Below are 14670 nucleotides of genomic sequence, written 5' to 3'. Positions count from 1 at the left end.
AACCCATCATAAAAACTTTACAGTAACATGAACATTTTATGAAAACTTTAAAGTAACATAAACTCTAAATTAATTCTTTTCAGTAACATGAACTCTAAATAATTTTTTTATGGTAACATGAACGCTTTATGAGCACTTTACAGTAACATGAACGCTAGATAATTCTTTGCAGTAACATGAACCTTGCATAAGGTTTTAAAAGCAACATAAACTCTTAATGCAATATTTACGGTAAAATGAACTATAAATGAAGCCTGTCTTTTAATAACATGAACTCCTTATGAAGTATTTACGATGACATGAACCTCACATGAAGTTTGTATAGTAACATGAACTTCATATGAAGTACTTACAGTAATATGAACTATTCATATAAAGTGTGTACTGTAATATGTGTTTAACATGAATAATTTACAGTAACTTGACTTTTTTTAAAAGATTATGAATGACCTCTTTACTAGAGCACTAAATGAAGTCTGTACAATCAAACATGAATTCACATCTAGCTTCCAATCTTGTACAGCAGGTCACAGGATCAAATCCAGGATCCTCAAAAAAAATTGAAAAATTATATATTTGATAAGGATTTCCGTTTGAATTTTACGGAATTTTGTACAAATATTCGGAACTCCGCAGAATATTGCGCCGTGTAAGATAATGCTTATTGCACGAAATTATTAAATCGCAAATATCATCGTAATGTTGAGATTGTAACAATACAAAAACATGAAAGTAAATTGAAAATAATAATCTTGATATTTTCCTATGACATTTTTTATTCTTAATCCTTTAATTTAATTAATTTATCAGATATGACAGAAAATTCTAGACATTTAAATAATAAATACTTAAATCAGGGTTTGAGACTCAGTGAATATCTAATTGTTTATCGAACATTAGTGAAAAATATAAGGCAATCTTAAAATGAAGGATTTTTTCGGGATCCAAAACTTTCTCCAATATCTTACATATTATATCTTAGAAAACAGTTTTACCTTATTTTGTTTGAAAAAGATGGGTCCAATCCTGAAAGAGAGCGGTCCTGGTTCTGACGAAGGCTAAACAATTAAAAAAAAATATATAAAGCATCGAATAAAAATTAAAAAAAGAAAAACTTTTTTTTTGCTGACACGAAATGGGATGACGTGGAGTGAATATTACTACGTTTGTAACTTTGTTATCGACTTAAAGCATTTCCAAACTAATTATCTAGTTTGTCGCTTTTAAATAAATATCGATATAGTTTTTACAGATTAAATTTGACTTATCGTTTTAACTTTATGTATCCAACTTCAGCTATCTTTCTTTACCTACCAAGTCTAACTCTTTCAAAGATATAACACAATTTAAGGTCGGAAAACAGTCAGGTCAGTTTTCTTTAGATCGGATAATGCATGCTTTTTCCATCTTTTAAAGGTGAGCTCCAAAGGTCTTTTAAGCAGGGTTTTACTTCACCACATAAAAAAAAAAAACTTTTCATTGATTCAGAAAAAAAATTTATGCGGACAATTTTTACATCCCCAGAATTTCTGTAAATCAATCACTTTTGTATCACGCGATTCCCCGGACTGACTCGATTCCCTCTCCATGTCTCCATATCACATGTGTCTATGCTATTCTGGCTGGCACACGGACTAACCCCTGGTCTTAGGGTTTCCAACGCAAGTGGATTTTACTTGCGCGCAATTCCGTACAATTTTTTTGCGTTTGCCTTTCAATTTTTTGATAAAATTCAATTTAAAACTTATGGCACGCAATAAATGCAATTAATTGTTGCGCAATTCATTTAAACAACAAAAAAATAAATTTAAACTCTGGTAATGGCATTCCATAAACTGAACTTCATTAGCTTGTCAGTCAAATGCTGAGAATATTGAATTAAAATTTAATGTTTTGTTTTATAATCTTCATTTGCAGCATGATAACCAGAAAACTCTGTCATAGGAAGACGACAGTTTAGATTCAAGCAGACCCATGTAACTGGATAAGTGATTTAATGAGTTACTAGTAAATTTTGTTTGACTTGTAACGACATCAAATACACTGTGATGTTGTCTTTCTGTTCCATAGTTTTCTGGTTCTCACTGTAGCAAAAAAATCTAATTTTGAATTAAACAATTTTACTCAAAAAAGTTTCAATTTTAATGTTTATCCAATGTAAACAAATGAAAAATGTATCATATTAAATTGTTAATTAGTAGCTTAACCACAAGAAACTTTAAAATTTGAAAACTGTTGAAACTTTAGTGACACTCGGGCCTCGGTTTTTTAAAAAATCAACAGAGATTTTTAATTCATTTCTTATATCTGCTGCATGAATTTATTAGTCGAACAGGTAAAATTATTGATTTTTAGATAGAAAAGCTATTTCGATGCACGCAATTCCGCGAATATTTAATTGCTTCCATTTTCGCAATTATAGTGCAATTGTGCGCAATAAAATAGAGCAAGCGGATGCAACCATTGTGTGCAACTCCGCGCAACGGAATTCCGATTGAACCATAATGCTATTCTGGCTAGCACACGGAATCAGGTTCTGGGAATATGAAAAATGTTACCTCTACAAAGGGAGGTTTGCTTAAGATTTCTCTGTCTGGAATATGAATCAGGTTCTGGGAATATGAAAAATGTTACCTCTACAAATGGAGGTTTGCTTAAGATCTCTCTGTCTGGAATATGCCTGAAGAAAAAAGAAAAAATGAGGGAGTGTGGGAAATTTCAAATTATATTGTTTTTAACCTGATTCGTAGAGGACCCAGATTAAAGGATAAAGGCCCATCCTCAAACATCTTAACATTTTTGTTTATATAATTTTATTATTCATATAATTTTTATCTTTTATATCTCAATGTAAATGATTTTAGAAAAAGCTAAAAAATTCGGCAAATGTATAGCTGAGCTGAAGAAATCAAATTCTAAATCCTGACAGAACAGAAAAGTAAGAAATGCATAAATAAGGTTAAAACTTAGATGTTTATCTTATTTTAAAGTTGGATAAACTGAAAATCACGAATTTGCGTAAATTGCCTTTTTAATTTCGCCAGGTTGTCTGATTCCAGGCACTGGAGGTCGAATAGGATGGACAAAATGGCTTTGTTCTCCAGGTTGATGTATTCCAGGTTGATGTATTCCAGGTTGGTGTATTCCTGGTTTATGTGTTCCAGGTTGATGTATTCCAGGTTTATGTATTCCAGGTTGATGTATTCCAGGTTGGTGTATTCCTGGTTTATGTGTTCCAGGTTGATGTATTCCAGGTTGATGTATTCCAGGTTGATGTATTCCAGGTTGGTGTATTCCTGGTTTTTGTGTTCCAGGTTGATGTATTCCAGGTTTATGTATTCCAGGTTGATGTATTCCTAGTGAGTAAGGAGGATGTATTCCAGAAGAAGAATGTGCTGAAGGTTGCTTAATATGATGGGGAGGATGAAGTGATGCCCGCTGAAATATTAGTGAATTACAACTTTAAACCTACCTTAGATATGTTGCCTATAGCCGGCCAAACGGCTCGACCGAATCGGCTGAATTTTTATGTGGACACTCATGGGGAGCCGGTGTCTTCGGCTAGAAAAATCGATTTTTTCCTCAAATTTTTTTTTAATCTTTTTTCCAAATTCGTTTTTTTTCACGTGCAACGCCGGGCTCTTCAGCTAGTATTTAATATGCAACAAGAAGAAAGTCAAATTACATATTCATCATGTGTGAATAAATGAGAGTATGTATGTTACTTATAGCCGGCAAACCTTAACATAAAGTAATGTTACACTTGCCCCGTGGGTAACATTAAATATATAGGTTATCCCTGGGTTCTGGTTCTTTTTCTGGCGGGGGGGGGGGGGGGGGGGGCAGCAGACCATCCCCCCCCCCCCTGAGAAAAATCAGGGAGGGGTATACCCCCCCCCCTATTCCAGTCTGATACAGGCTGGAATAAAGGCCAAAGGCCACTTTCCTGTTTTTTAACTATGAAAATAATTTTTTTAAGAAACTGGATAGTTTTTTTAACCCGCCAACTCTTTTCATCCACCCAATAGATATAGTTTCTTTCAGGTATAAAATATAAAAGAGTAACGGCCCAAATTGCATTATTCTATACTATTCTTTGTAATAAAGTGATCATTTATTTATGTTACCCCCCCCCCCCTGAGAAAAATCAGGGAGGGGTATACCCCCCCCCCTAAATTTTCAGTTTTTTTATTTTTTCATAGGCTTATCAGCCCCTTTATATCTTTGCAATTTATAAATAAAACATATCTTTATTTAAGCCATAATTAATTTGCTCATAAAAACTCTTTACGATCTGTACATGTCAAATCTAGCTCTCCGAGGTTTCTATTCATTTTTTATGGTTGAATTTAATACTTTTATTTTGCAATAGATGGGTAATTTTTGAGGGTTTTTTTACATTGAAGTAGTATTATGAATACAGAAAAGAGAGGGTGGTGGAAAGGGAAATATCTTCCCCTGGAGTTAGGGGGACGTCCCTCTTCAAAGAGAATTGGGGGAATTGGGTTTATTCAAGGAAGAGGGGTATATTCTGACTCCTTTAAATCCATTTCTAAGAATGTAAAGGGTGGTTCAAATGAGTTAGAGGTTTGAATTTTGGTCCAATGGGTTAGAAAATGACTTTTGGCTTATGAAAAGGAATTGAGTCTTTGCCACAAATCCCAATTTTCTAATACCTATATCTCTAAAACCAGATGGCATAAACCTTTGATATTTCAAACTTTGATTGTTTGATCCATCAGCATTTATAGTTTGAAATATCTAGGGTCTACAACATTGGGTTATAGAGATAAAGAGATTAAAAAATCAGAGTTTGTTACAATGACTCAATTCCTTTAAACATTTTTTTCCTCCTTGTTTACAAAATAATAATTGTACAAAGTGAGAAAATAACTCGCATAATCACATGTTAGATGATCCTCATGAAGACCTCAATAACCACATGTTAGATGATCCTCATTAAGACCTCAATAACCACATATTAGATGATCCTCATGAAGACCTCAATAACCACATGTTAGATGATCCTCATAAAGACCTCAATAACCACATGTTAGATAATCCTCATGAAGACCTCAATAACTCCCCCCCCCCTGAATTTTTATCCTGTAACCGCCATTTGGTAGTTTATTTAAGGCGCACAGATAAATTTTTATTACATTCTATGTTTATTTATGAAAAAATATTCTATCTCTGTAATGTCCTCTGTGAAATACCCAAAGGAAATGTCCTATCTATGATTGTGTCATCTATGAATTTTCCATCTATGAAATCACCAACACCGTATTTTAAAATATCAATCACTTTATTTGCGCTACCGTCTTAGGGGACCTTGAGTCGAAAAACAATAAAATTGTTGTGTTTTGTAGGGAGAGGGGGGGGGGGTAACAATTGGTAATGAAACCTCAGCTTACCATTAAAAAGCTTCCCATAGCATGTATTACCGGTAAAAGCCCCAAACACAGGAGTTCACTTCGCAGACGCATTTTGCTTTTTGAAGATCCTGAAAAAAGTTTAAAAAAAATTTAATTCTAATTTACGGGTTAAAAAACACCTTATATGAGTTATTACTTATTTTTAATTTAGGAAGAATTTGCCAAGATTCTGAATTTAGGAAGATTTTTTGATGATTCTTTATTAAGGATGACTTATGTTGTATTCTTAACTTAGGAAAGATTTGTCAGGCTTCTTAATTTAGGAAGACTTGTTAGGATTCTCAATTTAGGAATAATTTGCCAAGATTCTTAATTAATTAACATGTAGATAGTATAATTATAGGAGATCATTAAAAAAATGAATTAAGATGAATGGTAACATCTTTAGCTAGTCGACACATTTGTGCAATAATGTATACATAATTAAACTAAAACTTTAAATCAGTTCAATTTAACAAAAAGACTATAGGAAGAAACAGACAGTCATACAAATAAGAATTTAAACAGCTGTATTGTTAGATGAATCTATAAATAGACATAGTCTATATTTACATATGTGAATAGATGTCCTATAGTATGGTGTATATGGATATAGGTGAATAACTGGATGAATCTGACTGAACTGGTAGTATTTTGAAGAGGAAGGAGGAAGGAAGAGAAGAGAGATATACAACCTTGAATAATATAAACCTAGGAATTAAATTGCTCAAAATTCCCAGGACAATGGGGTGCAGTAACCAGCAAAGGCTGTACATTATGTAACTTAGAATATGAATGTTGAGAGGGGGGAGAGGAGAAGGAAGGTATTGAGGGTGCATCATGGAGGGAGGAGTGCATGAAAATAATATGAGCCACTGAGTAATTAAGTGGAATGGTAGAAGATTTGGTCCAGGAGAGAAAAAAGCCAAATGAGTTTCGTCAATGCATTTTTTGTAATTGATGGATTAGAATCAAATTCAACCTTATCAATTTTTTCCGTCCAATGCTTATGTAAAAAGTTTGTATATAAACTGTTTTTAATTACCACAAAAAAATATCATAAAAACGTTTAGGCTTTTCTTGTTCTTTATTGAATTCAGCTTTACTAGCTTTTTTATAAAATGACAAGGCTTATTTTCTGCTGATTAAATAAAGTTTTGGCATCTCATGTAAAAGTTTATCAGATACATAATACATTTACATAAAAACTTGATTTTTAAGATGACGTAAGAAAATTATTGTTTTTAGTATATTGTTGTGCTCGATGGGACAAGGAATATCGTTGACACAATTAGGACAAGAGGACAGATTATACAGATGACATTATGCAGAGAACACAGTCTTGCACAGATCACATAAATAGTACAAGAAGGACAGTTCACACATATATTCGACAAGAAAGACAGATCATACAGATAAGATAATAAGGACAGATAGTTGGGACAAGGAGGACAGATGACACAGGTAGAACAAGAAGGACAGATAACACAGGGAGGACAAGGAGGACAGATGACACAGGTAGGGCAAGGAAGACAGATGACAAAGGTAGGACAAGGAGGACAGATGACACAGGTAGGGCAAGGAGAACAGATGACACTGTTAGGGCAAGGAAGACAGATGACACAGGTAGGACAAGGAGGACAGATGACACAGGTTGGGCAAGGAGAACAGATGACACAGGTAGGGCAAGGAGGACAGATGACACAGGTAGAACAAGGAGAACAGATGACACTGGTAGGGCAAGGAGGACAGATGACACAGGTAGGCCGGAGGACAGATGACAAAGGTAGGACAAGGAGGACAGATGACACAGGTAGGGCAAGGAGGACAGATGACAAAGGTAAAACAAGGAGGACAGATGACACAGGTAGAACAAGGAGCCAAGATGACACAGCTAGAACAAGGAGGACAGATGACACAGGTAGGACAAAGAGGAAAGATGTTAAAGGTAGGACAAGGAGGACAGATAACACAGGTAGGACAAGGAGAACAGATGACACAGGAAGAACAAGGAGGACAGATGACACAGGTAGGGCAAGGAGAACAGATAACACAAGGGGGACAAGGAGGACAGATGACAAAGGTAGGACAAGGAGGACAGATGTTAAAGGTAGGACAAGGAGGCCAGATGAAACAGGTAGGAAAAAAAGGACAGATGTTACAGGTAGGACAAGGAGGACAGATGAAACAGGTGGGGCAAGGAGGACAGATGTTACAGGTAGGACAAGGAGGATAGATGACACAATAGTTAGTATCCAGGCAACACTGTGTTCCCAATCTAAAGCCTTTCATAACAAGAATGTTTATATTTAAACTTCCTCAATTTTCAGTAAAAAAAAACTTAATATATCTCCATTTTATTTACTGCAAATACATTTCATACCACCTCTGAATTGTTTAACAGAACCCTGATTATTTTGCTGAAACTCACTTTTACATAGAGTATAATTTCTCCTGAGATGGTTTCTGCTTCGGTTTATATTTTATTCATCCGATACATTGACATTTAAATCTGAACAGTTCAATCAGATCTTTAGACGAACCTAAACATATGGGAGCAACGTCGTCTTTCTTTTAATTCATAGTTTAAAAAATCAAAGGTCTATGACAACAGGTTGTAAAGATATAAGGAGTAGAAAATTGTTTGCTGTCTCATTGTCACGTCATCAGTCTGTCAAGTCAGTAGATTTAATAAGTTTCTCTCAACATTGTGATTTTGGGGTTGTGGTACGTTTCATTCAAATTTTACCTTTTATCCATGAGAGAGGGGAGGTGAGGGGGGAGTATTGAGATAAACATAGCTGTGCGGTGTGGGGGAGGGGGGTCAAAAAAATTCAAAGAGTCAAGGTAAGGAGGTGCAAACTTTTAGATTTATATTGATATGAATTCATGGAAGCAAAATTTGTCTTAGATTTTGAGCTAATTTAGGTTTTCTCTATCCTGTTCATTTGTCACTAAATTTTCAGTTTAAAATTTTCTGATAATTCCTTATTTAAGGACTAACAACATTTTATAACAATGAAAATAGATAATTACGTCAAACCTGTACAGACGATACAGACAGAATCAACCGGATAAACAACTCTGAAAAACGATAAAAGAAACATTATTTTCTCAAAAAAAAAAAATTTAAAGATCAATTCTATAATTTACGCAACAGTTTAATGTGTTTTTCTTCTATTAACAACCGCATATAAAGTTTGATGAGATAAATATTATGCATATAAAGAAACTATAATAAAACAAAATATCAATTCTTAATCTACATCCTCGCATGCGTAGGAACTTGTTTATTGGCATGCGTTAAAACATGAGGTGGATTGTAACGCAATTTCATCTTATTGAACCAGGGGGAGGGCAAAATTTTTGCATGGGAGCGCTATAGCTTCAACGACTGAATTAGAGGTACAAACCACCGTGATTTAAAGGCATAGAGAATAGAATATATATTAGAGAGGAATTTAGAGAATCTCTCGGTATGATTTTTTCAGTCCCTTTCAGTCTGAAAGGGAGTTTAAAGTGTACAAATCATGTGAATGTTCACAAATTATATGCAGTAGAGTACATTAATACAGTTTGTTCCCTAGACTATTCATTTCAATTTCGAATTTTTAAAGCTGTTAAATAAACTTTATAATGAATAAAAAACATCATTTGATTTACAGTTATAACGGAAAATCATCGTTTGTAAAGTGAAATGATCATTGGTCAATTATTAAACCAGAATATTTCATAATTTGGTTTTCTTTTAACATTAATTTTAGATTTTTTATAAAATGATATTCCAGGGCCCAAAAGGTTATATAGCATAAATATTTGAAGTACACCTGCAGTATGGAAACAGTACAACAAAATGGCCGTTTTACACTTTTTTCTAGTAAATTCCCCTCTAATATATATTCTATTCTCTTTGTTTCACGCTCTCAAGCACATTTCGATAAACATTTTCCTAAAACCAAAGCTGACAATAAGTGCTGTCTAGTGCTAAAATATAAAAGTAAAAAGCTACAGAAAAGCATAAAGTGAGTTAGACCCATAGAGAATAGAATATATATTAGAGTGGAATTTACTTGAAAAAGTGTAAAACGGCCATTTTGTTGTACTGTTTCCATACTGCAGGTGTACTTCACATATTTATGCTTTTTAACCTTTTGGGCCCTGGAATATCATTTTATAGAAAATCTAAAATTATTGTTAAAAGAAAACCAAATTATGAAATAGGCTGGTTTTATAATTGACCAATGATCATTTCACATAGACTCTATGCCTTCCAATAAATCAAATGATGTTTTTTATTCACCTAATTCATTATCAAGTTTATTAAGCAGTTTAAAAAATTCGAAATTGAAATTAATTTTCTAGGGAACATATTGTATTAATGTACTCTACTGCATATAATTTGTGAACATTTACATGATTTGTACACTTTGAACTCCCTTTCAGGCTAAAAGGGACTGAAAAAATTCATACCGAGAGATTCTTTTAATTCCTCTCTAATATATATTCTATTCTCTATGGTTAGACCGATAAAATAAAAGATCAAGGCGTTACGACTCTTCAAAGTCTACCCTGTCTTAAAAATGATGAGACTGTTTATAACCAGACTGAAAGTTGGGTTTAAAATAAATTGGGGAAATTTTTTGTTTTTGAATTTTGACGCGTAATTAGGTATTTATCTTTAACCGATCGGTTTAACTGTAAAATTTTTGATCTCAAACTTTCTTATTAGGATTAGAGAATTGTACAGGGTGTCCCAAAAAACATGGGAATTCAGTGACGAATTGGATATCGTCATTGTTATGAATTAGCATTGTAATACCTAATTTCAAAAGCCATAGTATAATTATGTCTGCTAGAGTTTATTATATGGAAAGGGTAAAAGACTGTAAAGATGTGTCTATAATGTCTCCGCAAGATTAACAGTGAAGACAGACAAGTTTGCTCTGTTTGTATTCTGCAATTTTTTTGTTTTACTAAGTACAACCGTTTGCAGTCAAAACATAAACAAACAAAATGTGAACACAGCAGACAAAACTCTTACGAAATAAAACTTTCTCCTTAGGTATCACTATACTAAATCAAAGTATTATTAAAAAAGACGATATCGAATTCGTCACTGAATTCCCATGTTTATTGGGACACCCTGTATGACACTCAATATCTGTCAACATTAGTTAAGATATCCTGATTGACAAGATGGAGCTCTTATTTAAATAAAATTTCATCATTTGAAGAAATTCTTCCGAATTGGTTCTAAGATAAACAAGCGGTAACTAATTGCAATTGTTTAGGTCATATTTTTCCTACCCCCATCGTTAAGAGATTTACATAATTATGAAAACTTCAACAAACATAACTTTGAAGTGCAGTCGTCCTAACTTGGCGTAGGGTTGAAATTATCATTTTGTAGTAATAAGAATGTGAATAGTTCACAGCCGGGGGCGTATACAGGATCCGGTAGCTTTTTAAAGAATCTTTCAAGTGGGACTCCGTTGCAGGGGCCTGAAATTCACCCTGTATAAGCCTCAGTTTGAACAACCGATCAGGCCCAAATCTTTTATGTCAACTCAAATGAACCCAGACGACAGAGACCCAGGGAAAGTTTATGGGTAGTCAAATTTTGCACGGAAAAAAATATCGATGATCATCATTTTTTCAGTGCGCCAAAATTTGAGAATGAGTGTAAAAGATAAAAGATAAAATTTTTATAAGCAATGGGGCGAGAAGCGCACTGAAAGTCAGGGAATATAAAAGTATTAAACAGAAAATTTGTGATTAAGAGGTCGAATTATAGATAAACGATATTTAGGGCTTTCTATAAACATGAACTTGCAATAATTGGGAGCTAGGTGGAACCAGAAATCAATTAGTAAATTACATTAAAGAGACTGTAAAGGAAAAATTAAAGGGGGTATAGAATGAAACCTGAGAATCTCAGCTCAGGCGTTCAACGATACATATAAGACATTTATCTGATGTTCCTGTCTCGAGAAATTGATATAGTACTGTGTCAAAGGAATTGAGTCTTTACCACAAACTTTCTAATCCATATAACTTTGCAAAATATTGGCATAAGCCTTTGGTATTTCAAACTTTAATAATTTAATCTAAGACAATTCAAAGTTTGAAATATCTAAGATCTACGACATTGGGTCAAAAAGATATTGGGATTTGAAAATCAGAGTTTGTGGCAAAGACTCAATTCCTTTACGGGAAACTACATATATATATATATATATATATATATATATATATATACAATTTAGTATTAAGTAGTAAGTTTAAATAGATCATATTCAGCAAATATAAAAAACGATTTATCCAATAGGAGCCTGAGAAGCTCAGGTTTGCTCAGGTTATAATTTTTTAATTTTTATTTTGCATTTCTAATAGATATAATTGATAATATTATTACGTCACCAAAACTTCAGCCAATAGCAGTGCAGTATCGTTGTCACTTGATACAGACGGAAATCTCGTGACCAGTATACTGCACTGCCATTGGCTGAAGTTTTGGTGACGTAATACGGACTATACGGACTATATGTAATAATATTATCAATTATATCTATTAAAAATGCAAAATAAAAATTTATAATATGAGCAAATCTTAGATTTTCAGGCTCCTGTGGGATATAATCTTTTCCAGATTGGTTGCGTAATTGTTGAATATGATCTATTTAATACTACAACTTTTATACAAAATTGCATATATTTGAATTTTCGTAATTAATTTGACACAGTTTTACATCAATTTCTCGAGACAGGAACATCAGATAGATGTCTTATATGTATCATCCAATGCCTGATATTCTCAGGTTTCATTCTATACTTCCTTTCATTCTATACCCCCTTTCATTTTTCCTTTACAGTCCCTTTGAGCGAAAACTAAACTAACATTTCTAAAAAGAAGGGAGGGTCGAACTTGTCACATAACTATTTTACGTTTAGAAAACTTGGTTATGAATAGGGTTTCTAATAGTTTTTTTGTTTCGTTTTTCAATCGTTTTCAAAAATTATCGTTTCGTTTTCGGAAAAAAACTATCGTTTTTAAAAACGAAGGGTTGTCGTTAACGATCGTTAACGAAACGAAGAACTTTATAAAAACAGCCGTTTTTGGAAAAACGATCGCTTTTGAAACTTTATTGCAACATGCAACTTTATTGAATGTCGTTTTACATGAAGTTAAAAGTTGTGGGGAGCTAAAATTTCTTGATATTTTCTTAAAAACTACTCAAAGATAAGTACAGATGCCCTTCATGTCGGTTTCCTCTCTTCATTAACGATCGTTAACGAAACGACGATTTTTGAAAACGATCGTTTTAAAACGACCATTTTTAAAAAACGAACTTTTTTAAAAAACGTTTTTTCGTCGTCGTTTTCATAATGAAACGTTTATTTTTAATTTTTTATCTTTTATTTTTTGGGGGGGGGATTGGAACTGAAAGATTTTCTTTATTCTGCCCATGCTATAGATATAATTAAAGTTATATTTAAAAAAACCAAAATAACAAAAATTTTTGAATTATTTGATTATCTATGTAAATTAGTTAATATCAGGATATCTAAACATGAAACATATTGAAATTCCACCAGTTCAAATGTAAACGTTCAACACTTCATAGAATGTTATAAGTTTGAACACAAAGTTTTCAGAATGAAAAATTAAATTTATAATTTATATATTTGTAAAATTGCAAGTTTAAAGGGATTGCTAATGTGGTTTTAAGTAAAACCAATAAAGCAGCAAAATCGACTCGTGACATTTAACATTTAAAATTATTCTTCAGATTGGAAGATGGAAGGGGGGAGGGGTCGGGGAATACAGTTTGTTATGTTTGCCAAAAACATTTTGCCTGTCATATTTTGATTTAACAAAAAGTATAACTTTTTTGGCAGTGCTTATACAAATTTATAGAATTAGTTTTAAAAAACCTTAATTGAACTCTTCTCATGCCATGAATCATGATCGATAATTAAATTTCCTAAAAAGGAAATTAACTGAAGAAAATTGAGTTTTGACTAGAAATCATGGACAAAAGAGAAAAAACATGTTGTAAACAAACATAGGATTGAGTTGTCGTAAAATGGTGAAAAAAACATGTTTTCTGTGCGAGAGAGATCAAAACAATGACATGTAATTGGTTTGAACCGGTTTAAAATGTGAGACAGTTTTGTGGGTTGCAAATTGCAATTGTAATAGGAAAATGCGCATTTAAATCACATGCAATAATCAACTTCAGATCATCAGTAAATATCTATATAGATATATAAAAATTAAAAAAAATGTTATATTAAAATAATATGTAATGATTGAATATTATTGAAACCAGCAATGACGTTCTTTACATAAAGAAATATAAATATGAATTTCAAAACGGAACTTTAGGTTCTCCTTTTCTTATATTGGGCGCAAAAAAATAACTTATTTAATATATATTTTTTTAAAATTCAATTATATCAACTCTATAAGAACAGACTTAAAAATCCTTGTGAAATTCCAGCTCTTAGTAGCGTAGGCAAACGGAACTCGAAGCTGCCAAGCCCCCATTTTCAGTTTTTCTCTTGTACTTTTTACACACTTTTATCTTGTAGGCTGTATCAACTATTCTATGGTTTAGGAATTAGAGGCGTACACAGGGTGGTGTAAGGGGGCTCAGTCCCATCCTAGGGGTTTTTAAGGGGGTTTTCAGACCCTGAGCTCCCCTGGTCCAATTTCTGAGTACGCCCCTGGTAGGAACAGAAGTATGGTCACGTGGTGTAGGTGCCACCCTCCCCCCCCTCCCACTCTCCACTTGTCTAAAACTCTGGATGGGGCCCAAAACACAAACACATAAAAACATAAAAAATGGCAAAAGTAATTGTTTCAAGAAAATCCTGTTCTCAAAAAAATATCATTATTGAAATTAACTATTCCATGGTATCCTGAACGTTGTAAGTCTAAAATGCCAGTTGGCATAGTTTCCTACTCATGTGATGAAGAATCACACATTTTAAGTATTCCACACAAAGGCTCAGCTACATTTTGCCTAGTCACAATTTGCCTAGTCACATTTTGCCTAGTTACAACTTGCCTAGTCACATTTTGCCTAGGTAACAGTTTGCCTAGGTAACATTTTGCCTAATAACATTTTGCCTAATATTATTTTGCCTAGGGTAACATTTTGCCTAGAGTAACAAAAGAGCGCATTTTTCGCCTAGACTATAATTTTTTCACAAAGAAATTTTCAACAATCCGATAATATTTTTTAAAAAT

At 33.1% G+C, this 14670-nt stretch overlaps 1 protein-coding gene across 3 annotated transcripts; it reads right to left on the bottom strand.

Moving 5' to 3' along the window:
• Window positions 1-93: 93 nt before the first annotated feature.
• On the bottom strand, window positions 94-8500 carry LOC111699260 (repetitive proline-rich cell wall protein 2). 3 transcript variants are annotated; one of them, XM_023469879.1, is made up of 9 exons: window positions 8458-8500; window positions 7846-7957; window positions 5415-5503; window positions 3186-3438; window positions 3028-3110; window positions 2740-2789; window positions 2635-2680; window positions 996-1058; window positions 94-549 (listed from the first exon to the last, which is right to left on the bottom strand). In XM_023469879.1, the coding sequence occupies exons 3-9, from the start codon at window positions 5484-5486 to the stop codon at window positions 466-468; spliced, it is 651 nt and encodes a 216-aa protein (XP_023325647.1). In that variant the 5' UTR covers window positions 5487-5503; window positions 7846-7957; window positions 8458-8500; the 3' UTR covers window positions 94-465. The 3 variants fall into 3 exon arrangements, with proteins under 3 accessions (XP_023325647.1, XP_023325645.1, XP_023325646.1); XM_023469877.1 differs by having other exon boundaries at window positions 3028-3438; XM_023469878.1 differs by having other exon boundaries at window positions 3031-3438.
• Between the last annotated feature and the right edge of the window lie 6170 nt (window positions 8501-14670).

Source organism: Eurytemora carolleeae, unplaced genomic scaffold (genome assembly GCF_000591075.1).
Source record: "Eurytemora carolleeae unplaced genomic scaffold, Eaff_2.0 scaffold269, whole genome shotgun sequence".
Taxonomy (NCBI): domain Eukaryota; kingdom Metazoa; phylum Arthropoda; class Copepoda; order Calanoida; family Temoridae; genus Eurytemora; species Eurytemora carolleeae.
The sequence above is the reverse complement of the archived record's forward strand: the minus strand, read 5'-3'. Positions and strand labels throughout refer to the sequence as shown.

Excerpts from the sequence above, each read along its gene's own strand:
- LOC111699260 (XM_023469877.1), bottom strand. The coding sequence starts at position 5,486 with ATGCGTCTGCGAAGTGAACTCCTGTGTTTGGGGCTTTTACCGGTAATA. Across the intron at positions 3,439-5,414 it reads CTATGGGAAGCTTTTTAATG|CGGGCATCACTTCATCCTCC; the intron begins GTAAGCTGAGGT and ends CTAATATTTCAG. Across the intron at positions 550-995 it reads TCTTTTTCAAACAAAATAAG|GATCCTGGATTTGATCCTGT; the intron begins GTAAAACTGTTT and ends ATTTTTTTTGAG.